The sequence below is a fragment of the Rousettus aegyptiacus genome, unplaced genomic scaffold, assembly GCF_014176215.1.
Source record: "Rousettus aegyptiacus isolate mRouAeg1 unplaced genomic scaffold, mRouAeg1.p scaffold_m13_p_6, whole genome shotgun sequence".
In the NCBI taxonomy this organism is placed as follows: domain Eukaryota; kingdom Metazoa; phylum Chordata; class Mammalia; order Chiroptera; family Pteropodidae; genus Rousettus; species Rousettus aegyptiacus.
In genome coordinates this window covers 1,837,449-1,863,472 of record NW_023416309.1, presented here as the reverse complement: position 1 = coordinate 1,863,472, position 26,024 = coordinate 1,837,449, and the positions used below count along the sequence as shown (strand labels likewise).

Sequence of the window (26,024 nt, the reverse complement as noted above, 5' to 3'; positions counted from 1 at the left end):
TCTTCTTTTACCTTGTATTTTCTATCCTGCTTCTCATTCTTTTAACCATTATACCTTCAGCATATGCATTATACCCAGATATTGCTTTGGTGGGTCAGGGGCTCTGTTACAGTGACAAGCACTATGCTGTTCTATATTTGTTAGGTAGGGGTGATGTATGCTAACCAGCTTACTAGCCTATAAATTTGTTGTTCTTCCTATGTCACAACTAAATGAGATTGTAAATTATTTTCGAATGAAAGTTTATCAGTTTCTTACAAAAATTAAGGTTTTAGTACTCTATAGTAAATACATAAAAAGGTCTGGTTTTAAATTGAAACTGTGGAAGTGACCTTGAAAAAATGATTAGTTATAATTATGTGCTTTATATTTTTCTGATAAATTAAGACATTTATGCATATTAATACTGGTGACCTCTAGGTTGGAGAAACTGTTTATTCTAGTAGAAATTTTGTTTCTTTTTATAAACTGCCAGTTTCTTTAAATGTAGCAGATGCTGAACAGGCTGATTTTTTTTTCTTTCTAATGGTGTTTTATAATAAAGCAGCTCTTTTAACATGATCTAGCAGTCTATGTTAACTATTAGTGAAGTTTAAGATTACACAGATTCATTTTGTGAACATCACATTTTGTTCTGTTTTGCAGCTTGGTGAAATTTTGGATGAAGCCATTAAATTAATTGCTTGCCATCATGAGCAGAAGCAAGCGTGACAGCAATTTTTATAGTGTAGAGATTGGTGATTCTACATTCACAGTCCTGAAACGATATCAGAATTTAAAACCTATAGGCTCAGGAGCTCAAGGAATAGTATGGTAAGTTTTTGCTTTCAAAAATTAGGCAGAAGATCATTAACAGCTATTATTTTCTCCTTTCATAATATAGATACCTTGGTGTAAATATTTAATTTGTCTCAAATTTAATTAAAACTATAAAAGTTAAGTTAAAGCTATAACAGTGAGTTTTTTTGTTCAGGGATTAATGGTGTTTCGTATGATTATTCACAAAACAAAGCTGTAAGTCAGCACTGCCATCTTTAAGTATAAATTATGATTAAATACTTGGTCATAAGCCATGCAGAGACAGATATCTGTGTCAAGAAAGAATAAGTGACATGCTTGTTAATTCCCATAGTTAGTTGTTTAATAAGAAGCTTCACTTAATTCATCACTTTCACACTATAATGAAACTCTGGAATTTCAGAAATCTTATTTTACACTGGGGAATCAAGTCAGCTATATCATCTGTGTTCCAAAACTCATAAGTATCTTTAAAGTTGATTTACAAACTAATTCCTACAAAAGGCCTTTATTACCTCTTCTTGAACCAGATTTGTTTAGGAATCTATTAAATTTAAGTGTTTACGACCCTGTAGTTCTCCCAGGTTCCAGAAAAACTCTTGCACATGTATACAAAGAGAAATACATAGGGCTGTTCTTTGTAACTCCATTTATAATTGTTTTTTGAATTTCTTATTATAGTGCAGCTTATGATGCCATTCTTGAAAGAAATGTTGCAATCAAGAAGCTAAGTCGGCCGTTTCAGAATCAGACTCATGCTAAGCGGGCTTACAGAGAACTAGTTCTTATGAAATGTGTTAATCACAAAAATGTAAGTGAACATTTCAGAAAATTTCTTAAGTATAGATGAAATAAAGATTCGTTCATAACTACATGAATAGCAAAAACTTTAAAAATATTAGGTGCTTTAAATTGTTCTTCTGGATTGAAATATTGTTTAAGAGGTTTATATATATACAGTATGAATTTTTTCTCAACTTCATTAAATTATATCAAAAGAAAAATGGCTTCTGAAATTTAAATTGTGCAATTTTCTGACATTAAATATACAAAAAGACTTTTAAGGAAGTAGATGTTTTTAAAGAACTTTATTTTGGGCTTCATCCCATCTTCATCATCATCTTTTTGTTTTCTGTCTGGCTGACATTTCAGAAAACTGGAGCCTTAGTATAGAGATTGTTTCTATTATATTTTGACACCAAAACTTTAATAATATTGGATATAAGTTCAGATAATTTTCCCTACTCTACTTTCTTCTCTCCAAGTGGTGCCAATACTCACTGGCCATTTTATGTTGAGGATAGCCAGTGGTTATAAAGCAGCTTAGCAGAAACTTTAAAAAATATTTAGATGAAAGTAGAAAAACATTCTGATTCTACTTCCTAATGATTATAAAGACTTAAACTTATCACTTTCACTCATTTTGAGAGTTGTTAAACTTTTTAAAGCTTGCATTAAGCATTCTGATAGTTCTAGGATTATTTTAATGGAACAATGTCTCCAGATTGAGAAGAAATAAACTGGGAGTGAATTGTGCAAGGGACAGTTTTATGAAGTACTAAACTGAAAGTATCTGACTGGAGATGTTTTGTGGTGTTTGCCTAAAGAAGTTTATCAGATAAGAGCTCAATACTTTCTGGTTGCAGATAGTTTAATTATGTGCAAGCCTCTGAGTATTGAAATTACTATATTAGTCATAAGGGGAAATATTTATGGAAGTTAGGGATTAGGCTCTGTTTTTGGGGAGCTTACAGTGTTATCTTGAAGACAAAACAAATACATAAAGAGGTAAATAGCAAACATGATAAAGCAGTAGCAGTTTAATTATCAAAATCATGGTGGATGAAAAATAAGTACTGAGAGAAGATTGTGCTTTGAGCCTTAATAAAATGGAAGATCCTTGGGGAAGAGTGAACCTATACTAATTCTTAAAGATGGGGTAAAAACTGGATTATTGAAGGAAGAGAGCTTCCCAGAAAGAAAAAGTAGCATTAAAATCACAGAGCTAAAGATTAAAGTCAGTCAGTGATAGGGAATCAGTTGTGTTTGCCAATATTATTCTAGGTGGGAACCAGATATATTGCTTGTCAGGGTTCTGCTGGTAGCCTCCTGCACTCAGACCTTCTCGTGCCCCTTGTAGCCTATTTTGTGGCAGTGGTGGTGATGATATTGCCTTAGTTTCACATTAAGAAGACAGATAACTTCCTACCTCCTGAGTCTGGGTGACTGCAAAGAAAGATGGTTCTATCAGCTTAATGGAGGGCATGGAAAGTTTGTTTCTCATGATTAACCGTGTAGTGGGGATGGCACAGATCCATCCAGGCAATAACCTTGCCACCTAGAAGGATGTTGACGCAGAGTAGGTGCTCAAAACATTTATTCAGTGAATGAATATAAAAGTAAATATAGAGAAAGAAGGAATGGCAATGGAATTTTTTACTCCATGATGGTTTTTTTTGTAATGTCTTGCCTTTTCAACATTTTCATATTATTCTGCACAGATCTTTATTGATCTTAACTTCTCTGGTTTTTCCCCACTCTCTTTTTTATTCTTTATTGTGGTAAAATACACATAACATAAAATGTACTATCTTAACTGATTTTTAAGTGTTCAGTACAGTGATATTAAGTAAATTCATATTACTGTGCATTTTCCACTCTTTTCATTGATGATATTAAGTTTCTTTTTCAACTTGCTCACTTATCTTTGAACACACTTGGATATCTCACCCAGCACACAGTACTGGCATGTCTGATTGAACCCTCTGAGAGGAACTGAAGCATGTCATCTTCTCTTAACTGTGGACGTTATAATCCTGTTTGGAAGCCATGTCACTGTTTGACATGCATTGTCTAAGCAAGTTATTCTTTGTCACTGCCCTGCTTAAATAAGTCACATCTCTCCCATCCTTTTTTCTTTTGGTTTTGAAGAAAAGTATATAGTACTTTCTATTTTTTTCTATTAAATTTCACATGTGAAATTTGTTTCTTCTTACTGGACTGTTAGAGGTTGTTTTTTTTCTTCTTTGCTTTGCCTTTTCATTTGTTGGCTTCACTTTCTTGTTTTTCTCAGGATGCCTTCATAATACTTGGATTAGTTCATTAGCAGCCTTTGAGTATTCTGTAACTCTTCTCAATTCTTCATTTTATTTACATAAATATTCTTATTAGAGACATTTTCAAAAAATACCTTCTTGAAATCTTCATGTGCTATATCTGGTTGCATTTCTCTGATTTACTGCTATTGTTCTTTATTATTGTTTTTATTCATAGAAGAAAATTAAGTTTCTCAATGAATTTTTACCTGAACATAGTAATTGTTATTTCTTTCAAAGTAGTTATATGCCACCCAATCAGTCTTTGACTTTTGTTTGTCTGTCTAGTCTATGATTGGTATAATTTTTTCATTATTCTTTTTGAAAAATAAGACAACTTTCTTTTTTTTTATAAGAGCTTTATTGAGATACAGTTTATACAGCATACTACTCTTCTATTTAATTTGTACAAGTCAGTGGTTTTTAATATATTCAGAGATGTGTGTCACCATCACCTTGCGAGTTCTAGAACATTTTCATCACCTCAAAAAGATATCCTATATCATATAGCTCTCATTCTCCATTTCTATTTCCCTCAGCTCTAAGCAACCACTAGTCTCCTTTCTGTCTCTTTGTGCCTTTCATCTTAACATTTCTCTTCTACTCTAGGATTTCTCAGATATTAATGAGAACAGTGTTACTGTTTCTCTTAAGTCTCCAAGTGTGCAGTTTAACTGGTTAGGAAACTTGGATTCATTTAGAGCAGCTAGATGCTTTCTTATCACTACTTCTATCTTAAAAAGTAAATGTTTTACCTTTTCTGGTCTGAAAATTATTATTCTGAATTTATTCGCTGAACAAATATTTGAACGCCTTCTATAAGCGAAGTTTTATAATTAGATAAATAACATAGATTCTGCCCTAATGAAGTTTATGTCTAGAAGAATATTCCCATCCCTAAGTATAATTTTCAGCAAACATTTTAAAAATGTGTGTCAGGTATCTTCCTCTTTGCCAGGACTATAAAAGGGAACAGACACAATTCTTGTAACAAGGATCCTTGTGTGGTTGGGACAAGGGTATTGTGAAAATTAGACTATAGTATAGTGTATTAAATGCCATAATAGTATATAAGTACTGTGGAGACAAAGTAGAGAAAAGACTTAGCTCTGTCAAGGACTAGGGGTTGTCAGACTCTACCAAAAAGGTCTATCTTGAAGGGATAACAAGTTCAATAGGTGAGTGACAAACATAGGAAACAGTATATTTAAAGGCATTGAGAGTTTTTAAAAATTTAATTTTAGTATGGCTAAATTATCAAGTTTAATAAAGGGCTTAGCAGGAGGTGTAGTGGGTTTTGATGTCTTGTCGTTGAGGACTTTGAATATTCTGCAGGAGAGTTTTGGCATTAAGTTTTCGAAGAGGTAAATAATATGATCAGATCTTTCTTTTACCATATTATAGGCAATAAAATGCTAGCTACATTTACAGAAAACCATTCTTAGGGAACCTAGTGTTAGAAGTCATCATAGCATGAACATTCGAGATGAGATGTTAGAATCTCCACCCTATATAAGTAACACAGGGAATAGGAAGTATAGTTTGAAGTTCAGATTGACAATAGAATAGATTACATTTTAAAAAATATTTGTTACAGTACAAATGCTGAAAAAGGAGTAAAAAATCACTCTGAGTGTTCTGTTGTAAAAGAAAAGACATTCTGAAAAACTAAGGCATTTGGGTACAAATGATAATGAGTTCAATTTTATCTTATTTGTGAGACTTCCTTTAGAAGTGGCAATGAATACGTATATCTGAGATTTACAATCAAGGAATTTTAATTCATATTTGCAAAAGATCCACATAGAGATGTTTGGAGAAGGAGACACCCAGGGAAAGGCTACAGATAGAGCAAAGAGAATAGTGGGAAAGAAGACATATCTGTTGGACAGACCAGTGGAATAGATTGGGAATGAGGGAAACTGGGAAAGTGCAGTATTATGAAAATCCTCAAGGGGAAGTGCTGAGCTAATAGAGATATTGTGATGGATAAGAGTGGGCAGAAGATATGAACATTGCCTTCCCATTATGTAGAGGATGTAGGTTCTTGATATTAAGTCTTAGTTGGCAGGATGGATTACATAGAGCTCTTCTGTTGATATAATTTTTTATGGCTTTTTTTTTTTTTTAGCAATTTTAAGCTCTTAGCAAAATTGAGAAGAAGGTACAGAGATTTCCCATATACCCCCTGCCCCCACTCATACATAGCCTCCCCCATTGTGAACATCCCCCACCAGAGTGCATTTGTTATACCTGCAACCACACATCTGTATTATCCAAAGTCCACAGTTTGCATTTGGGTTAACTCTTGGTGTTGTATATTCTATGGGTTTGGACAAATGTATAATGACATATAGCATATATCTACTAATACAGTACCACACAGCATAGTATTTCCACTGTCCTAAAGATCCTCTATGCTCTGATTCCCTCCCTATCCCCAACCCTTGGCCATAAAGTTTTAATATGTAGAAGAGATTACTTGAGCTTAGAATGTAAAATTTGAAACATTTTAAACTAATGGTGGATTTTTTTAGCTCATGTATTTGTAGTACCCAAATAAAAGTAACATGAAGTAGTTTCTAATTTTTCATCCTCTCTGCTTTTGCCACAGATAATTGGCCTTTTGAATGTTTTCACACCACAGAAATCACTAGAAGAATTTCAAGATGTGTAAGTGTGCTAATTAAAATTTCATTATGTTAGTACATTATTCTTAGATTATTGCTGTACGCTTTAGCTGTCATCTTTTTTCACCCATGAAGTTACATAGTCATGGAGCTCATGGATGCAAATCTTTGCCAAGTGATTCAGATGGAACTAGATCATGAAAGAATGTCCTACCTTCTCTATCAGATGCTGTGTGGAATCAAGCACCTTCACTCTGCTGGAATTATTCATCGGGTTAGTAGAAAATACTATCATCATAATTTTTTTTTAATGATTGAGGTGGTATGCACATAACAAAATTAACCATTTTTAAAGCGTACAATTCAGTAACATTTAGAATATTCACAACATGGGCATCCACCACCAATATCAAATTTCAGAATATTTTCATTGCCTCAGAAGATAACCTAATACCCATTAAGCAGTCACTCCCCATTCTCCCTCTCACCTAAGCCCCTTGCATCATACTGGTCTGCTTTCTGTGTGTGTGGGTTTACTTCTTCTGGATATTTCACATAAATGAAATCATAAAATATGTGGCCTTTTGTGTCTCACTTCTTTAATGTTTTCAGATTCAACCATGTTGTAACATGTATCAATAGTTCGTTCTTTTTTATGACTGAATAATATTCTATTGTATGTATTTAGCATATTTTGTTTATGCATTTGTCTGTTGATAGACTCTTGGGTTATTTCTACCTGTTAGCGTTTATAGGTAGTGTTGCTATGACTATTCATGTACAAGTGTGTGTTTGAGGTCCTGTTTTTAATTCTTTTGGGTATCTACCTTGGAGTGTAATTGCTGGGTTATATGGTAATTACATATTTAACTTTTCGAGGAACCACCAAGTAGTTTTTCATAGGGGCTACGTCATTTTACATTCCTAGTAACAATTTATGACCGAGAATCCAGTTTCTCTAAATTTTTGCCAGTATATATTGGCTTTTTTATTCTAGCCATCCTAGTGAATATGAAATGGTTTCTCATTGTAGTTTTCATTAGCATTTCCCTAATGACTAATGATGTTGAGCATTTTTTTCATATGCTTGTTTTCCATTTGCATATCTTCTTGGGAGAAATTTTTATTCAAGTCTTTAGTCCATATTTAATTAGGTTGTTTTTTTGTTGTTGAGTTATAAGTGTTCTTTATATATTTAAGGTACCGGACCCTTATATTTGTGATTTGTAAATGTTTTCTTCCATTTTGTATGTTATTTCTTTACTTTCTTGTTAGCCTTTATACAAAAGTTTTCAATTTTCATGAAATACAGTTTATTTTTTCTTTCGTTGCTTGTGCTTTTGGTGTCATGTCTAAGAATCCATTGTCAAATCCAAGGTCATTAAGATGTTGTGTTTTTGTCAGAATTTTATAATTTTAGCTCTTATGTTTATGTCCTTGACCCATTTTTAGTTAATTTTTGTATGCAGTGTAAGGTAATGGTCTAACTTCATTCTTTTGCTTGTGGAAATCCAGTTGTCCCAGACCATTTATTAAAGAGACTATTGTTTCCCAATTGAATGGTCTTGGCCTCCTTGTTAAAACTCAATGGGCCATAGATATATCGTTTCATTTCTGGACTCTTAGTTCTATTCCATTGATCCGCGTTTGTCTTTACACCACTACCACTGTATTTTTGATCACTGTAACTTCGTAGTAAGTTTTGAAATGGGGAAATGTGAGTCCTTCAACTTCATTCTTCTTTTTCAACATCATTTTAACTATTCAGGGCCCATTGAAATTTTATATGAATCTGAATATCTGCTTTTCCATTTATTCAGAAGGCCATTTTTTATAAGGATTTCATTGAATCTGTAGATTGCTTAGGTAGTTTTTCCATCTTAACTATACTTAGCATTCCAATTCATGAACACAGGATGTCTTTCCAATTATTTAGGTTGTATTAGTCTGCTTGAGCCGCCATAATAAAATACTGTAGACTGGGTGACTTAAACAGCAGAAATTTATTTTCTCACAATTTTGGAGGCTACAAGTCTACGACTGGGTGCCAGCAAATTCAGATTTTGGTGAGACCTCTCTTCCTGGCTTGCAGATAATCACCTTCTCACTATGTCTTCACATGTTCTTCTGTGCATGGGCGGAGTGGGGAAGGGCAGATGAGGGCGAGGTAGAGGGCAAGCCCATGCTTGTTTTGGTAGCTCTTCCTCTTACAAAGGCACAAATTCTTTGGATTAGGGTCCTATCCTTATGATTTTATTTAACCTTAATTACCTCCATAATGGCCCTGTTTCCAAATACAGCCAGCCACATTAGGGGTTAGGTCTTCAACATATGAATTTAGTGTTGGGAGCAATGTTTTATAGTTTTCAGTGTACACATCTTTCACCTTTTTTATTAATTTTTTTTTTCTGGGTATTTTATTCTTTTCAAAGGTAATTACAAATGGAATTGTTTTCTTAATTTCCTTTTCATATTGTTCATTGTTAATGTATAGAAAGACAATTGATTTTCGCATATTGATGTTATATTATGCAGCTTTGTTCAACTTATCCTAATAGGGATTTTGTTTGGATTTTTTTGTTATATAATTTTCTCTTTATAAGATCATATCATTTGCATAATAGTTTTATTTCTTCCTTTCCAATTTGGGTGTCTTTTGTTTCTTTTTTGCCTAGTTGCTCTAGCTAAAACCACCTGTAAAATGTTGAATAGAAGTGGCAAAAGTGAGCATCTTTGTCTTATTCTTGATCTTAGAAGAAAGGCTTCTTGTCTTTTGCCATTAAGTATGATATTAGCCATGGAGTTTTCATAAATGTTCTTATCTATTTGAGAAAGTGCCATTTTGCATTGAAGTTAGTCACAATATACAGAGGGTACAGACTTCACAAAACTGCCTTCACTTCAGATACCAACCACAAGGTTTCTAAGACTGTCTTCACTTCAGATAAGCTAGCTGCAAATTTGGGGCTTCCACAACCACTCTTAGGTTCAATAATTCACTAGCATGACTCACAGGACTCTGAAAAGCACTATACTTATGATTACAGTTTTATTGCAACAAAAGAATACAAGTTAGAACCAACCAAAGGAGGAGATACATAGGGCAGAACCTGAGAAAAGTCCAAACATGGAGATTTCAGTCAGTCATTCTCTCCTCCCAGCTACAAAGTATAAAAATACACAGTATTGCCAACCAGGCAATACATTCTTGCTACTCAGTCACATACTCCCTGCCCGGCCTTTAGTCTCCAACCCTTCCTAAGATTTATAACCAGTACCTTTAGTCTCCAGTTACTCTTGAGGTTGGAACTAATATGTGTCCCAAAGCCTTATCATAAATCACATTGTTAGCCGGTCCTGTGGCCCAAACCCCAGGCAAACAAAGATACTGCTTTCAGTTAGGACATTCCAGGGACCTAGAGATCACCTGTAGCTTAGGGAAAAATCCAGAACTCTCTTCACATAAGATCATTTTTCACCAGATACCTTTTAGCCCTAGTTTAAGTGTTTTTATCATGAAAAGGTATTAAATTTTGTCAAATGCATTTCTGTATCATTTGAGATGATTGCATTTGTTTTGCCCTGATAAAGTTAGTGTGGTATATTAAATGGATTGATTTTTTATTCTGAACCACTCTTGATTGCATTCCTGGAATAAATTCCACTTAGTTATAATGTATAATTTTTTAATATGTTACTGGGATTATTTTGCTAGTATTTTGCTGAGAATTTTTGGATCTATGTTCATAAGTGATTTAGTGTGTAGTTTTATTTTTTTGTGATGTCTTAGTCTGGATTTGGTTATCAAGATAATGCTGGCCTCAGTTTAGGAAGTGTTCCTCATTCATTTTTTGGAAGAGTGTAAGAAGGATTGATATTCTTATTAAATGATTGGTACAATTTGCTAGTAAAGTCATTTGGTCCCGAGCTTTTCTTTTTTGTGAGATTTGATTACTGATTCACTCTCTTCACTTCTCATGGATATGTTCAGATTTTCTGTTTCTTGAGTCAGATTTGGTAATATTGTGTGTTTCCAGGAACTTGTCCATTTTATCTAAGTTATCTAATTTGTCGGTGTATAGTTGCTCATAGTATTCTTTTGTAATCCATTTTGTTTCCGTAAAGTCAGTAGTAATGTCCCCACTTCACTTATGATTTTAGTAATTTACATCTTCCATTTTTTTCCTTAGTCTAGGAAAAGGTTTTTCAATTTTGTTGCTTTTTGAAGAACCAACTTTTGATTTTGTCGATTTTCTCTTTTTTTCTAGTCTGTAATTTTGTGATTTGCTACTTTATTATTTTCTAGCACCTTCTTGCTTTGGGATTAGTTTGCTCTTTCCATTTTCTTAAGGTAGAAGATTAAGCTATTGATTTGAGGGGTTTTTTTTTTTTGTCATTGTTGTTGTTTTTAATATGGGTGTTAAAAGCTATAAAATTGCCCCTGAGCTCTGATTTTCGGCATTCCCTCAATTTTGGTATGTTTTGTTTTCATTTTCATTCATCTTGACGTATTACTGATTTCCCTTGTGAATTGTTTTTTTTGACCCATTAAGAGTATGTTAATTTACATAAGTGTATGAATTTTCCACTTTTCTATTTTCTTGATTTCTAGTTCATTCCGTTGGATAAGAGAAGATGCTTTGTATGAGTTCAGTGTTTTAACTGTTTTGAGACTTGTCCTGTGGCCTAACGTGGTCTGCCCTGAATAATCTTTCCATGTGCACTTGAGAAAAATATATATTCTGCTATTTTTGGAGATAATATTTTACATATGTCTGTTATGTCTAGTTGATTTATAGTGTTGTTAACATTCTCTATTTCTCTTTTGGTCTTCTGTCTACTCGTTTTGTCCACTGATGAAAGTAAGGTATAGAAGTCTTCAACTATTATTATATAATTGTCTCTTTCTCCCTTCAATTATGTCAGTTTTCGCCTCATGTATTGTGGGGCTTTGTTATTATGTATGTATACATATATTCTTGCTGGATTGACCCATTTGCCAATATATATTGTCCTTGGCCTCACGTAACAGTTTTTGCCTTATGTCTGTTTTGCCTGATATTAATATAGCTATTCTACTTCTCTTTTGATTTTATTTAGATACAACATCTTTTTCCAGTCTTTCACTTTCAGCTTATTCGTGCCTTTGAATCTGAAGGGAGTCTAATAGATAGCCTACAGTAGGATCATGTTTCTTTTATCCCTCTGCCATTCTCTGGCTTTTAGTTGGAGAGTTTAATCCATCAGCATGTAAAATAATTACTGATAAGGAATAAATTACTTGGCCATTGTACTATTTGTTTTATGTATCACATCTTTTTGTTCCTCACTTCCTTCATTACTGCTTTTTTTTGTGTAATTACTTTTTTGTTGTGTACCATTTGATTCTTTTTTCATTTCCTTTTCTATGTTATTTTTCAGTTTTTCTCTTAAAGATTACCTTGGGATTTACAATTAACCTATTCAATTTATAACGATTTATTTTGAATTATTACCACTTTAATAGTATATAAGAATTCTGGTCTATGGCCATGCCACCCTGAACAAGCCCGATCCACTCTGATTTTGGAAGCTAAGCAGGGTTAGGCCCGGTTAGTACTTGGTTGGGAGACCACCTAGGAACACCAGGTGCTGTAGGCGTAAAAAATAAGGGATCATAAGCTGACAAGGCTCTTGCAATCTGTGAGGTCAACCAAGGGTTGCCTCGCCTAAAAAAAAAGAATTCTGCTCCTATACAGTCTCTTTTCCCCTTTATATTGTTGTTGTCACAGATTACATATTCATACATTGTGTGCCTCTGAAGATAGACTTATTACTGTTTACTGCATTTGTCTTTTAAATCATATTGGAAAATAGAAACTTAGAATACAGTAATACTGGCATCTGCATTTACCTTTACTACTATTCTTTATTTCTTTATATAACTTCAGGTTACTGTCCAGTGTTCTTTTGTTTCTACCTGGAGGACTCACTTAAGCATTTCTTATAGGATAAGTGTACTAATGACAGTCTCCCGTAGCTTTTATTTATCTCAAAATATTTTAATTTCTGCTTCATTTTTGAAGGATAGCTTTTCTGGATATAGAATTTTTGTTTGGCATGTTTTTCTTTCAGTGTTTTAAATGTGTCATTTCACTGCTTTGGCCTCCGTGATTTTTTTTTTTTTTTTTTGAGATACTAGTCGTTAATATCATTGAAGATCACTTATAAGTGACAAGTTGTATTTCTATCAATGCTCTCAGAATTCTTTGTTTTCGACTTCTAATGGTTTGATTTTAATGAGTCTGCAGATTTTTTGCTTTTAGCCCTGTAATTTATTGATCAGTTTGGATGTATAGATGAATGCCTTTCATTAAATTTTGCAAGTTTTCAGTCATTATTTAAAAAAATATCTTTCTGCCTGTTTTTCTCTCCTTTAAGGACTCCTATTGTGTGTATGTTATCTAATGGTATTTCATGTCCTGTTTTCCTCAACTTTAATGTTTTGTCCCAGGTATAGTGTGGGTTCTTCATTTTCCTTACAATGTTTTAAAGAAATTTCCTCACTCTAGTCCAGGACCAGTGTCCCACACTGAGAATGCAGGCTGCTTTCTTCAAGATCCCCTTTCCAGCCATGGAGATGGGTAGAGCAAGGACTAATAAAATCACTGTAAATCTTTTCTCTTGTTTTATTTTGTTTGTTTTGTTTTTAGAGCCAAAAGGAAAGTTTGTTAGCAAAGGGATAACGCTCCAGATTGTGGTCTCCTCACAGAGGCAGAGAGAGGGACAGTGACTATAGAGAGAAACAAGGACAGTGAGTGAGACAGAGTAAAGGCACTGAGAGAGGCCCTGAGTGTTCAGGGAATTCAGTTTATATGTCAGTCTTTAGTTCCCATTTCCTTTGATATGGACATATGGTGATGAAGGGGAAGAGTTTGTTGTAGTGCTAGAAGCCTGCTAGCTGGCTGATACTTCCCAGCCTTTAATCCTTAGGTTATCCATGGTTTTAGCCATGGGGAATGACCAACTATTGGTTCCTGTTTCCCCTTCACTGGTATGGGGAATGGGTTGTTAGCAATCCTACCAGAAATCTTCCTTTGTTCTAACGGTGTCCTCCTGGCCTGGCTGCAGGGTTGATCAGCATATTGCAGTCTCTGGATGTAGCTTAATTAACATTTTAATTCTCTTGCCTCCTGCCTACCTAATTCCCCCCTCAGAGATTTTATTCGTTTATTCTTAAGGGGATGTTGAGAGATGTAATTCTTCAAAGCTGAGATAGGGCTGTAGACTCTGCCTACTAGGGAACAAAAATTTCCGGAAGCCTGCGTATCCTAAGGGCCCTGAAACAGAGAACATGAGGTCGTTCCAGCATGTAGAAGTGGTAAGAAGCCTTGCAGCCTAGAACTTAGCAAAAAGATTGAAAAGATGAAAGTTCAAATTAGTAGTAGAGGTAATTGACAGTAAAGTTACTTTTTCATGGTAGTTTGTTAATTCAAGGTGAAGATATCTAGTGAATGGAAATTGAATCATTTTGAAGAGAATAGTGTCAGAGACACCAGGGTAAAAGAATAATTATTCAGAAAAGTCCCCTGATTCCCTGGGATTTGTGGACTTATCTATTTTTTGGAACAAGAGCTTACAGTCTTCCACAAGTTCACAGGAATAGGTTGCACTTCCTGTTTAATTTTCTGGAGGAAACTATAAGGGCTCATAAGAGACTGGTTTAATTCAAGACAGATACACCCAGCTGCTGATTCCTTGTCATTTGACAGCCGGTGGGAAACTTAACAAAACTTGATAGGGCTCTTTCTGTTTGAATTGAGGGCTGACTTTCAGTAGATCACAGGGAGGGAGCTGCTGTGCTCTACTGAAAACCCTGAAATAGAAGCCAGTCATCTATGAGTGGTTTAACACCAGGTTCCCCACAAATGTGTATTGTGTGATTGTCAAGGGGACTACCCCCTTTTTTGGCTGTGTCCCATTTCCTGGAATAAGGGGCTTTCCACACCAGACCCTGGTCCTGACATGTGGTAGGAAATTTCACTGCTAGTCCTGAAGATAAATTTTCCACTTAAATAGCTAACCTTGTAATCAGTTCTTTGTCCTGCTTCTGTAGACATACTTGCTGCATGGGCCAAAGGGCAGAGTGATCTGGAGATCAGCTGAAGACTCACCATCCCCTTTGATTGTTCTGTCTAGATAACAGATGTATTGCCTAATTTCCTGTCTGAAAATCTCATGCTCTGTAACTGCTCATAGCCTATAGCAACTACTACAGTCTGTAACTGTCTGAGGACAAACTAACCAATCGGCCCATGCCAAACATGCACTATAAAAGCAAAATTGCCTCTGAGCTCGGCACCCAGATCTTCAGAGCGCTAGCTCTTCTGGGACCACCAGCGTAATAAACATGAGTTCTCCAACTCTCCCAGTGATGCTTGGTTTCTCACTGGTCTGATTTTGCAACATTTCTACACTAGTCCCAGTCTCACAATGGGAAAAGTAAGTTATCTTACATTAATTTAGGTTGGCTCTTTATTCCCGTCATTGTGCAGTTAGTATTGGAGAGGCCCATGGGATGGGCCAGGACAGAGTAGGTAGCTATAGTACCTAGTAAAAGTTCAGTTTTCCTCCCTGCCATGTCTAGGGTGACTTGAGGCTCCCCTGTTGTGATTGCAATGATTTCTCTAGGACAAGCCGGCAAGTTGCTTGGGCCTCTGTTGTTGAAGGAGAGCAGCTCTCTCATGAGAGGCTTACTATGAGGGGAGAGGGCATATGAGGTCCACCCCTCCCCAGCTTCCCACGGTTAGATGGATACTTGCTCTTCTAGTACCCTTCCTTTTTGCAATTTGTGCATTTATTATACCCCAGTCCCAATGATGCCAACCATGACCGACCAAGGTTGAGGGTATCCAGTCCTGAAAGGGTTGTTTTTTGTTTGTTTTGTTTTGTTTTGTTTTGTTTTTTGTTTTTTGCCTCGGATCACCTCAAGATGGTAGTCCCTGTTTTTTGCCTCAGGTCACCTCGAGATGGTAGTCCCTGTATTATGGCATATAAAATGTGTGCCTTTTTGTGCTCTGCTTCCTTCTCTGCCCAGTCTGAGTTATTGGACACCTTAAAGACCTCTGGCACCAAGGCAGCCTGCAGGGTTGAGGTCTAGGCCCATCTTTTGGAGCTTCCTTTTTAATATTGGGCACAGCCTTATTTATGAAATGTATAGCCAGAAGTGTCTGGCCCTCAGACTTTGGTCCAATATTATTATATTCTCTAAAAGCCTCAGAAAACTGGTTAAGGCAACATAAAACAAAATTATTTTGACGAAGCACAGAATCCTTGTTTTCTACTCAGAAAACTTTTCCGTAACAGCAGCAGAACAATAGTCTAAGAAATATTGAAAGCAACTCTAATTTTGTATTAGCTTACTTTTGACATTTAAATTTCCAGCCTTATTTAGTGTAGTCACATAAAATTTCCTCTCAGGATTTCTCTTCACAAACCTACAACTTCTGTTATTCCTTCAGTTTGCCTCTTTTCACTCAGACAGAAATAACCAATCAACTTTAAGACAAACACCTTTCCTTCAATTTCCTTCAAAATATATCTCCTTACTTTACACCTTGTTACCAAAAACATACATTTTCCTTTCTATCATAATTAGAATTCTTAACTTCCATCTTATATGTATATAATACTGACAAATACAGATCAGAGGTCATGCACATATTCTTATTATTTCCCCATCATCAGTATTTGTAACTTCCTGAGGGTGCATATTTAGTTTTCTCTGGGAGCAATGAAATAGATGAGGTTCCCAGAGAGCTCACTTTCCCCTGAGTTTGAGGGTAAAGGGGGAGTACAAAATTCCTGATTATGTTGAGATCTCCTGGAAGGCACTCCTGGCCTGGCTGCAGGGCTGATCAGCATATTGCAGTCTTGGTAAAGAAGCGTAGAAGCTCATACATAGGGAACTTCTTCCCACTTTTTCTGTTTCTTGCAAAATAGATCTAATTGCGGGAGAGTATTACAGTTTAGGGGAACCATTTACAGACCAAACTTCTTGGTCCCCCTCCCATCATTAGTTTGGAAGGAGGAAGGGCACCTATGAGTCCTCGCTGCAGACAACTGGGCATGGGGCTACAAGCTGGAAAGTGCCTGTGCCAGCTGTAGAGGAAGGAGAAAATATATTCTTCCCTTAGGGGAAATTGAACCTGGGCACCCTGAACCTTAACCCTTAAAATACCTGAGGACACAATCCTAGCTGAACCTGAATCTGAAAACGCATTACTCCACCCACTGAAAGCAAGGGGCCAAGAGGAGGGAACAGAAGATTCCCAAGGAGGCTTACCCATCCTGTTGTGGCCGAAAAGTGCTGCACAGTCTTTTAATTTGGAATTTGGACAGGGTCCCTCAGTAGGTCTTCTCTGCAATTCTGCTGGTGACACCAAGTCAGGGAAGTTAGAGGAAGAAAAGTAGGAAAAGTAGACAAGACCAGTGGACTCCTCCATTAGAGAACAAGTCTCTCACCAGCTTCTTAGAAGCAGCATCAACCATTTGCCCAAGGCCAGTTGATCTTCACGGCATAGGGAAATGAATCCTAGCCATTCTCAGATGAGAGGAGCAATGACAAACTTGGGCGGGATGAGTTTATGTTCTTTGATCCTTTCGTGGTCAGCCAGAAATGATGATTCAGGACAGGGCAAATTTCCCCAGTTGGGGGGATAGACTGAGAGAAAAAGAAGGTCCTTTGGTGGGATGTAGAAAGGATTCAACACACACGCCAAAGGTGGAGTCAAAAGGAAAGTTTATTAGAAAATAGGTAACACTCCACAGACAGAGTGTGGTCTCCTCTCAGAGGCAGAAGGAGGAACAGTGAGAAGGACAGCGATAATAGACAGACGAGGACAGTGTAAGAGAAAGAGTAAAGGAACTGAGAGGGACCTCTATATTTAAACTGCCTGTTTCTTGATTCTGTATTCACTTGGTTGTAAACCTTTGACTATTTTCCAGATTTCCAAAGTTTATTTTGATTATTTTTACTCTGCTTTTTGGTGTTTCTATGGAACTATCTACTCTGCCATTTTTACTGATAACACAGCCTTTTATTATATTCTTGGAACATGTATTTTGCTAATTTATATGGAGTGATATAAGGTTATTTTTGCTCTAAAATGAAGCAGTATATAAAATATCCTGCTATTCTTATCAGTTATATAAAATTTGAGTATTCACCAGTTGTGTTTCTTATATGTATTCAGAAACATTTTATATATTTGTATCCTGTTTTTTAACTTCTTTGTTGAGTTATAATTCACTACCCACTTAGGTGTGCAATTCATTTTTTATTCAAAGGTCTTGCAACTGTCACCATGATATTAAAACATTTTTTCCCTCCTGAAAGAAGCCCTGTTCCCATTAGCCTTCAATTCTCATTCTTCCCTGTCACATTCTCCCCCAGCCCTAAGCAACCACTAATCTACTTTCTCCTTATATTTGCCTGTTCTGAACATTTCATACACAGTTGACCCTTGAATGACATGGGGGTTAGGGACACTCACCTCTACCCTGTGCAGTTAAATATTTGCTTACAGTTTTGACTCCCCAAAAGTTAACTACTAATAGCCTGCTGTCAACCTTACTGATAATATAGTTGGTTAACACATATTTTGTTGTACGTTATATGTATTATATCTTATATTCTTATAACAAGCTATAAAAAAGAAAGTGTTAAGAAAATCATAAGGGAGAGAGTATACTATGGAATAAAGGGAGAAAAGGAATTTTTGATAACCAGAAAGGTAGGGTTTGGTGCTCACCTTGATTCTGAAGTCCGCCTCCCCACATTTCCCAGTTCCCTTACAACTGGACAGGCCCTTATGACTCGTTCTGCCAGTGGCCTTAGAGCAAACATGTTGTATGTCATATCCAGGCTATTAAGAAAATCATAAGAGTATTTATTGAAAAAATTCCAAGTGAACCTGTGCAGTTCCAGCCAGCCTGTGTCATTCAAGGTTCATCTGTAAATGGAATTATATAGTATGTGGACTTTTGTGGTGGCTTCTTTTACATAATGTTTTCAAGTATCATTCATACACATATGATGTATCCGTACTTTCTTTCTTTTTATTGCAAATAGTATTTCACTGTATGGATGTACCACATTTTGTTTCTCCATTAAGCACTTGAGGGTCATTTGGGCTGTTACCATTTTTTGGTTGTTATGAATAATGCTGACATGAACATTTGTATACAAGTTTTTCTGTGGACATATGTTTTAGTATTTTAGTTTTAAATCTATCTTATTGTTTGAAAAGTTGTGCCTCTAATTTGAGAGGAATTTCTTTAAAATTTATTTAATTCAGTGGAATTATAGCTTCCTTTTGACCTACATTTTATCAAATAAATAATAATAAGTACATATATTTGTGCTCAAAATAACTATTTTAAGATTGTTATATACTTCAGGTATTCAGGTTTATCTTTAGTTAGTCTAACTGATTGTTTTTTATATTATATATGCAGTTGCTATAATATGTGTAATGCCATCTTGAAGCAACATAAGAGAACTCTTTTTAAATGGGAGAGTATATTATTTTCCTCCTCCCATACTCATATATTATATGAGGTAGAGCAAATGAGTTAAACTTCTGGGTTTTCTTTGTGCAGTGGATCAGGATGGTAATCTGCCAGCAGGGAGGTTAATTTGAAGTTAAGTTAATCTAGAAATATAGAAAATTTCTAGATTAATGGAGGCAACAGGTCAGTAGAACAGAAATGATAGGAGGTAGAAAACAAAATAAAAAGCAAGAAGCATAAAAAAGAAACATTAAATTACTGAAGACCAATATATAACATCGTGTATAAATAGGATAAACCCCTTAATGAAAAAAGGTCAAATTTTGACACACACACATACACATAAAACCAACAACAACAATGTTTTTCTATAATGAAAACAGTCGTAGCTAACTTCCAAATACTGAAAGCAAAGGTGTTGGCAAAGATGTACCTATAAAATGAAAACATGAAAACTAAGATGACTAAACAGGTGGGGTCTAATATGGTGGGTCGAAAGAGTCACTGTATAAGGATGAAGGGTATAATACATGTATTTAGATAAATAACTGTCAAGAAACTTGATACATGGAGCAGAGTTACATTGCACAAAGCTTAAATTGTAGAAAATAGAATAACTGCACAAACACAATAATATTGGGATATTCTAACATACTCCCTTAGTGTAGTTAAAGTGTTGAAAACACAGTACAACCAAAGGAAATTTACATAATAAATTTAAACGAATGGAAGGCATACTGTGGTCTACCTATGATGAAGAATATGCCTTTATCTTAGGCTCTCTGACAACCAAACTCCAGCGCGGAGATACATGTGTAAGAAGTTTATTTGTATGTCCCCTCAGGATCACCACCTGTGGGGGAGTAAAGGAATTAAAAGTTCACAGAGTGAGAAATTGAATTGGGTACAATTGCGCCAGAGGCCTCAGCTGGTAACTTAACTGGACCTTTGGCCTGGGGAGCAGCATGACCTTGGAAAAGGTAGCACTCGGTGGCTAAGGGAAGTTCCTGGAGAGAGTCGTTGAAAACTCAGCAACCAACGCTGCCAGCATCTGAAAGAATGAGTGCCTCAGTCCTGAAACAGGAATCAGAGCAGGCATAACAGCCACCTCTGGTGCCACTTGTTCTTACTTTCTTCATACAGTAGGTTCTGGAAACCATTCCTCTATGATTTTATTTGATATTTGCTCCTTAATTAACTTATAAGAAGAACTTCAGTGGGATAAACTACTGTTCCCACTTCTACAGCTAGTCTTGAGGCCACAATTGGTACTCTTCTTTCTGCTCTAACTTATTCAAATTCCCCTCACCCTTAGCTAATATCTCTGCTAGTCTGAGATTGTTTACTCAGTAAAATAACCTGAACTTTCATCCTTTTGAAGTTTAATATAAGTCAGGATAGGAGATGGGGTTCTACATAATCACTCAGAAACCGAAGCTGATTGAGGCTCCACCATCTAGATAGGTGCTGGTCACTGTGTCAGGGGAAAAGAAAGCCAGGTAGTGTGTGCTGGGTCTTCTGTGCTTTAGCCCATGGTCAGAACTAGTCATTAGGACCTGCACAGTTGTAAGGAAATGGGAAATGTGGGGAGGCAGACTTCAGAATGGTGGTCAGCACCAGTCTCTGCCACAGTCTACCTTTTCTCCCTTTATTCCACGGTTATCCCCTCCTTAGGCAAGATAACCCAAAGTCCTATTCCATCAAGGCATTTAGTTCCAGGTGATACTTGGTAACTTCTACATCTAATCTAGATATGGCTCTTTTTGGTTTAAAAACATTGGAACTAAAATGACCAAATTATCTGGCCATTCCCTTCCCCTGCCCCATCTCCTAGATGTGATGGTCAAACAGGGCCAGAATAACCACAATAAACAGTCCCATTTGGGAATTTTAAAAATGCGATATTTGTTATTTGTAATATGAAATTTTCTTGGGCAGACATTGTGAATGTCCCTTGCACTGGGGTGGGAAATATTCCTTGATTAGGCCCTGACTCTGATCTCTGCGAGGCATGCCATGTCCAGTGTTCTCTGTGGTACCTGTTTTCCTCCTATGGAGAGCCTTTCTTTTCCACTGTCCTCCTTGAATATATATGAAGTGGGTATTAGGAAATGTGCTCTTCTTGGGGGCTGCTCAGCTTCTCAGTTTCCTGTCTGTAAAATATGGGAGGTCAAATGTCACTTTAAGGCAGTTCTTCTCCCTGGGTACTATTGATATTTTGGATAAATGATTATTTCTTTTGAGGGACTGTCCTGTGAATTGTAAAATGTTTAGCAGTATTCCTGGCCTCTGCTCTCTAGGTGCCAGTAGTACTTCCTAGTGTGACGACCAAAGATGTCTCCAGACAGTGCCACATATTCCTTGGGGTCAAAATTGTCCTGAATTGAGAACCATTGTTTTAAGATTAGAATAGCCACAGAATTGTTGAGTTTTTATGCTAGTATAGCTAGCTCTCTCTGAAACTTAGGAGGCTTTTTATCTTTTTAATTACAGTTCTTTTCAAAGCACATTTGTTAGGTCACTGAACTTAATGTCTAACTTTAAGCTTTCAGGCTTCTGTTGACAAGTTGGAAGTAGTTTCATCAGTTGAAAGATTTTGTCTTTTTCTCTCAAGGGCTTTTAGAACCATTATGTGAAAATGATGTTTCCGGAACAAATCCAAGGTATCAGTGACTTAAAGCAGCATTTATTGTTTGCTCAGATCTGTAGGTTGGCTGTGTGGCACTGTTCCAGATCATGGGGTCAGTCAGGTTCAGGGTCTGTTACATGATAAGGTCTCAAATAGAAGAGCAAGAGCCAAGCTAAATCGAGCAAGCACATTTAAAACTTCTCTTCAGATTTGATGACCAGCACATTCTCTCACATTCTGTTGGCTGAAACAAGTTATCTGACTAGGCCGATCAATAAAATAAAGAAGTATACCTGGGTTGGGTGCGGGAGATATTTGAACAATCTGCCCTTTTTTTGTTTTTGAAGTGTTTGGTAGAATTTAGCTTTTCCAGAATGGCAAGACCCTGAAATTCTAGACCCATTCTCTCTTTCAGTTCTCTTTTTAAAGTGGTTAATTCTTTCACATGTAGCCGATAGCCACCAATATACACTACTAAAGTTTCGCTTTCCAATATCTTCTAAAGCTGAGTCAGCAAGCTTTTTCTGTAGAGGCAAAACCAGATAGTAAATATTTTAGGCTTTGCAAATGATATATGATCTCTGTTATAGCTGCTCGACTTTGCCATTGTAACAGAAAAACAGCCATAGACAATAAGTAATTGAATGTGTGGCTGTTTTCCAATAAAACTTCCATTACAAAAACAAGCAGGCTTTAATTTGCCAATCCCTATTCTAGAGCTTCAAGTTCATTATGCAAGTGCTGTGCTTTCCAAGTTATTGCAAGTGACAGTGTCATGAAATGTACTGCTACTATATAACCTGGATTATTTTTCCAACCTTTGATATTAGTTTCCCTGCTGCTAACCTATGATCCTGTGTATGTAATAGTAACACCCCACTCCTGGCACCAATTTCAGTATTAGTCAGAATAGATTAGTGTAAAGGAAAAACAGTTCTGTGTGTTTACTGTACTGTAGTACTACTTCTGACACCAGATATATGGTAGTTTTTCCTATACCAAACAATTCTCAGATTTTCTAAACACCAACTCGGTGTCCTTCAATTTAACTCAATTCTGACACTATCTACCTGGAGATAGCATCAGATCCCAGAGGTTAAGGGCTTAGTACCACAAGACTTCCCCCACTTCAGATGCCAATCAGAAGCCTAGGTTGTTACTGTGCTGCTTAACCTACTCTATAATTTAGAGGTTCCCATGATCCCTTTTTCAAGTTCAGTTAATTTGCTAGAGTGGCTCACAGAACTCAGGAAAACATTTTACTTAACTGGATTTCCAGTTTGTCAGAAAGTACATAATTCAAGAATAGACAAATGGAGAGATGCACAGAGTAAGTTATATGGGAAGGGATGTGGAGTTTCCATGATCTCTCTGGGTATCACTCTCCCCAAATCTCCAAGTGTTCACCAAAAGCTCTCCTGTCCTTTTGGGCTTTCATGCAGGCTTAATTACATGGTCATGATTGATTAAATCATTGGCTATTGGTGATTGAACTTAATCTCTAGCCTTTCTCTGCTTCCAGGAGGTCTGGGGGTGGGGCTGAAAGTTCTAACATCTATCACATTGTTGGTTCACCTGGCAACCAGCCTCCATCCATTTGAGCTTTCCAAAAGTGACCACATTAACATAAACTTAGGGTTAGTTGACAGTGTCCTATTATGAATAAGAAAAAACACTCTTCACCTTTATTGCTCTTCTCACTTCGGAAATTTTAAAGGTTTTAAGAGCCAGTAACTGAGGCAAAGACAAATATATATTTCTTATTACAAATCTTAATGTCACAACTAGACTATGCAGAGGTAACAAATAAACCCTGAATTCTCGGTGGCTTAACACAACTAAGGTTTATTTCCCACGCTGCATGTCCACTGCAGGTCATGATGGCTGAAGACTCTGCTTTACAGAGATGCTCAGCAACCCAGGTTAACAGAGGGTTCCTTATCTGGAATGCTACTAATCACCAAAACAAGGGAACAGGATGCCCTCTGTTTTTTTACTCCCGCTCACATCCCATCAACTAGAACTAGTCACAGGCTTTCCTAATTAAGTATGTATGTAACTTGAAGAGGCTGGAAATACGTTGGAGAAATGATTGAATATTATTAGGTTAGTTTTACTGCCTCTGCTACAAATGCATGCAAATTGTTATTTTTCTCCTGTAGTTGGCAATGGTTCTAACATCTGTAAAAAGGTACATATTGACATACAAAGATGAATTTCAGGTACTATTCTCTGAGACATTTTTTGACTGTTTAAATATCTGTCTTTTTAAAAGGTGTATTTTGCTCTTAATTTTTCCAAAATAAAGTGTTTAAGGTTAGAATTTTATTTCTAGACTAGAGCGTATGAAGAGCCATTAATCTTTATCGTAGTAGATGTGGAAGTGATATCAAAGCTTATAATATTTATTCTTGAACATGCAGTTTTACTTTGCTGAGATATTGTATTTTGGAAATAGTGGCAACAGTATATTTACGGAAGAGCAATAATGAAAATTTTCATCTTTTGTTTCACTAAGCCCGTCAATCTTTTTTTTTTTTAATTTGATAAAGCCCTTAGTTTACATATCTTTAAAGTTCATCCATGATTGCCTATCAAAATATGTTAAAGACCACATGTTTTTCTGGATATAGACATTACAAAAGTAATCATTGCCTTTGAGCCAGCATTTTTTTTCTATTCCATTAATCACTGGTATTCAGTGTATGTACTGCATGTCAGTACCAATAATGAAATGTGTTTGTGGATAGATGCTTGCTTTCCTTGATCTCTTGGTTTATAATAGGATTCATTGGCACTAACAGGCAAGATGTGTCGAAGTTGAAGCCTTGAATGTTTATGCTGCTGCCTTCTTTCTAGTGATCGTAGTACAGAATTCCTGGGGTCACGTGGAAAATTCTTAACAAAGACATTATTTAGTAGCATCAGCAGCAAGTAATTTTATAGATTACTGGCACCAAGACAATGCTGTTCTACCTCTATAAGCAGACAAAAGTTTTATGAACAAATTTGTGTGATTTGGGGCGGGAAATCAGTGACAGAAAGACTGCTGAGGACTATTTTAGTTCTTCAGAATTGAACACCTACCTGCCAGTTTGAAAGGTCAAACAAAAATTGCTTAGATTGACATAGAATGGTCCATTGTTGAAATGTAATACCTATATAAAATTTATTGAGACTTTAAAATGAGATTTTTTAAAATGCTGGTAATTTCGTATATCAGCAAATACAAATGCTAACTGATCATTTTCTTTTATCATAATAGTTCTTACAAGAGCTTTCAGATGCCTTTCCAAATCACTTTTACTCCACTTGATCAAAAATTGCCAGCTAATCATAATTCCCAGCAAATAAAACATTACTTCTCTAATAACTGTGTATTCAAAAATTAAAATGCCATCAAACTAATTTCTCAAATTTGCCTATTATGATGAATCTCTCCAATAATATCAATTATGGTGAAGGAAATAATTAGCACGAATTGTTTTACTAGTGATCTGATAACTTGTGAACAGCAAAGTATTTGTATATATCATAGCAGTAATTTTTTATTTTTTATTTTTTGAAGGACTTAAAGCCCAGTAATATAGTAGTAAAATCAGACTGCACTTTGAAGATTCTTGACTTTGGACTGGCCAGGACTGCTGGAACTAGTTTTATGATGACACCTTATGTAGTGACTCGCTACTACAGAGCACCAGAAGTCATCCTAGGAATGGGCTACAAAGAAAACGGTCAGCAAACACTTTACTTGAAATACTATTCTGATTTGTTTGCTTTTGTTTGATTTCTTATGTAAATATTTAAGCCAAAGCGCCTAGAGCTAAATGTATGACACTGTTTGATATATTTATCAAGAGTTTGAAAGCAACTATAAATTTTGTTTGGAAAAACTTGGGGCCCTGTTTATTTAAATACAAATACAAAGCCATCAGCACTATCATTGGATGAAGAATTTATTGTCATGGCCCCTGAAACAATATATGCCATTTACTTTTCTATAACTTGAAAATAAGTATTTGTAAGATGGACTCAAGTGGACTAACAGTTAATTTTTAATTGTAATCCTAGTGGCCTGTTAGTGATACTTGCTCATATTTCCATTCCCCTGAAACTAAAGTTAATAGCAATAGCACTTGGTGTAAACTTTTAAGAACGACAGTGAAGCCTTTCTGCAAAGCTGATGGATAATTAATGAGACCTTTTGCAGGAAATAGTGTTTCATCAAAACCCTTAAAAAAAGAGCATTACTATGTGTGGATATATCGAATTATATTTATCAACATTAGAATCAAGATTGAAGAAAATTATCTTCATGTA

The 26,024-nt window shown here is 35.9% G+C and overlaps 1 protein-coding gene and 1 pseudogene across 7 annotated transcripts in view; both read left to right on the top strand.

The window, feature by feature from the left end:
* Nucleotides 1-26,024, top strand: part of MAPK8 (mitogen-activated protein kinase 8) — a 92,425-nt gene that overhangs the window by 49,381 nt on the left and 17,020 nt on the right. For all 7 annotated transcript variants that reach the window (XM_016142853.2, XM_036223002.1, XM_036223001.1 and 4 more), the window contains exons 2-6: nucleotides 646-813; nucleotides 1,480-1,609; nucleotides 6,508-6,566; nucleotides 6,659-6,797; nucleotides 25,273-25,438. In XM_016142853.2, coding sequence (XP_015998339.1) covers nucleotides 692-813; nucleotides 1,480-1,609; nucleotides 6,508-6,566; nucleotides 6,659-6,797; nucleotides 25,273-25,438 — 616 coding nt within the window. In that variant the 5' untranslated portion in view covers nucleotides 646-691. The remainder of the gene's footprint in view (nucleotides 1-645; nucleotides 814-1,479; nucleotides 1,610-6,507; nucleotides 6,567-6,658; nucleotides 6,798-25,272; nucleotides 25,439-26,024) is intronic.
* On the top strand, nucleotides 12,045-12,163 carry LOC118604712 (annotated as a pseudogene).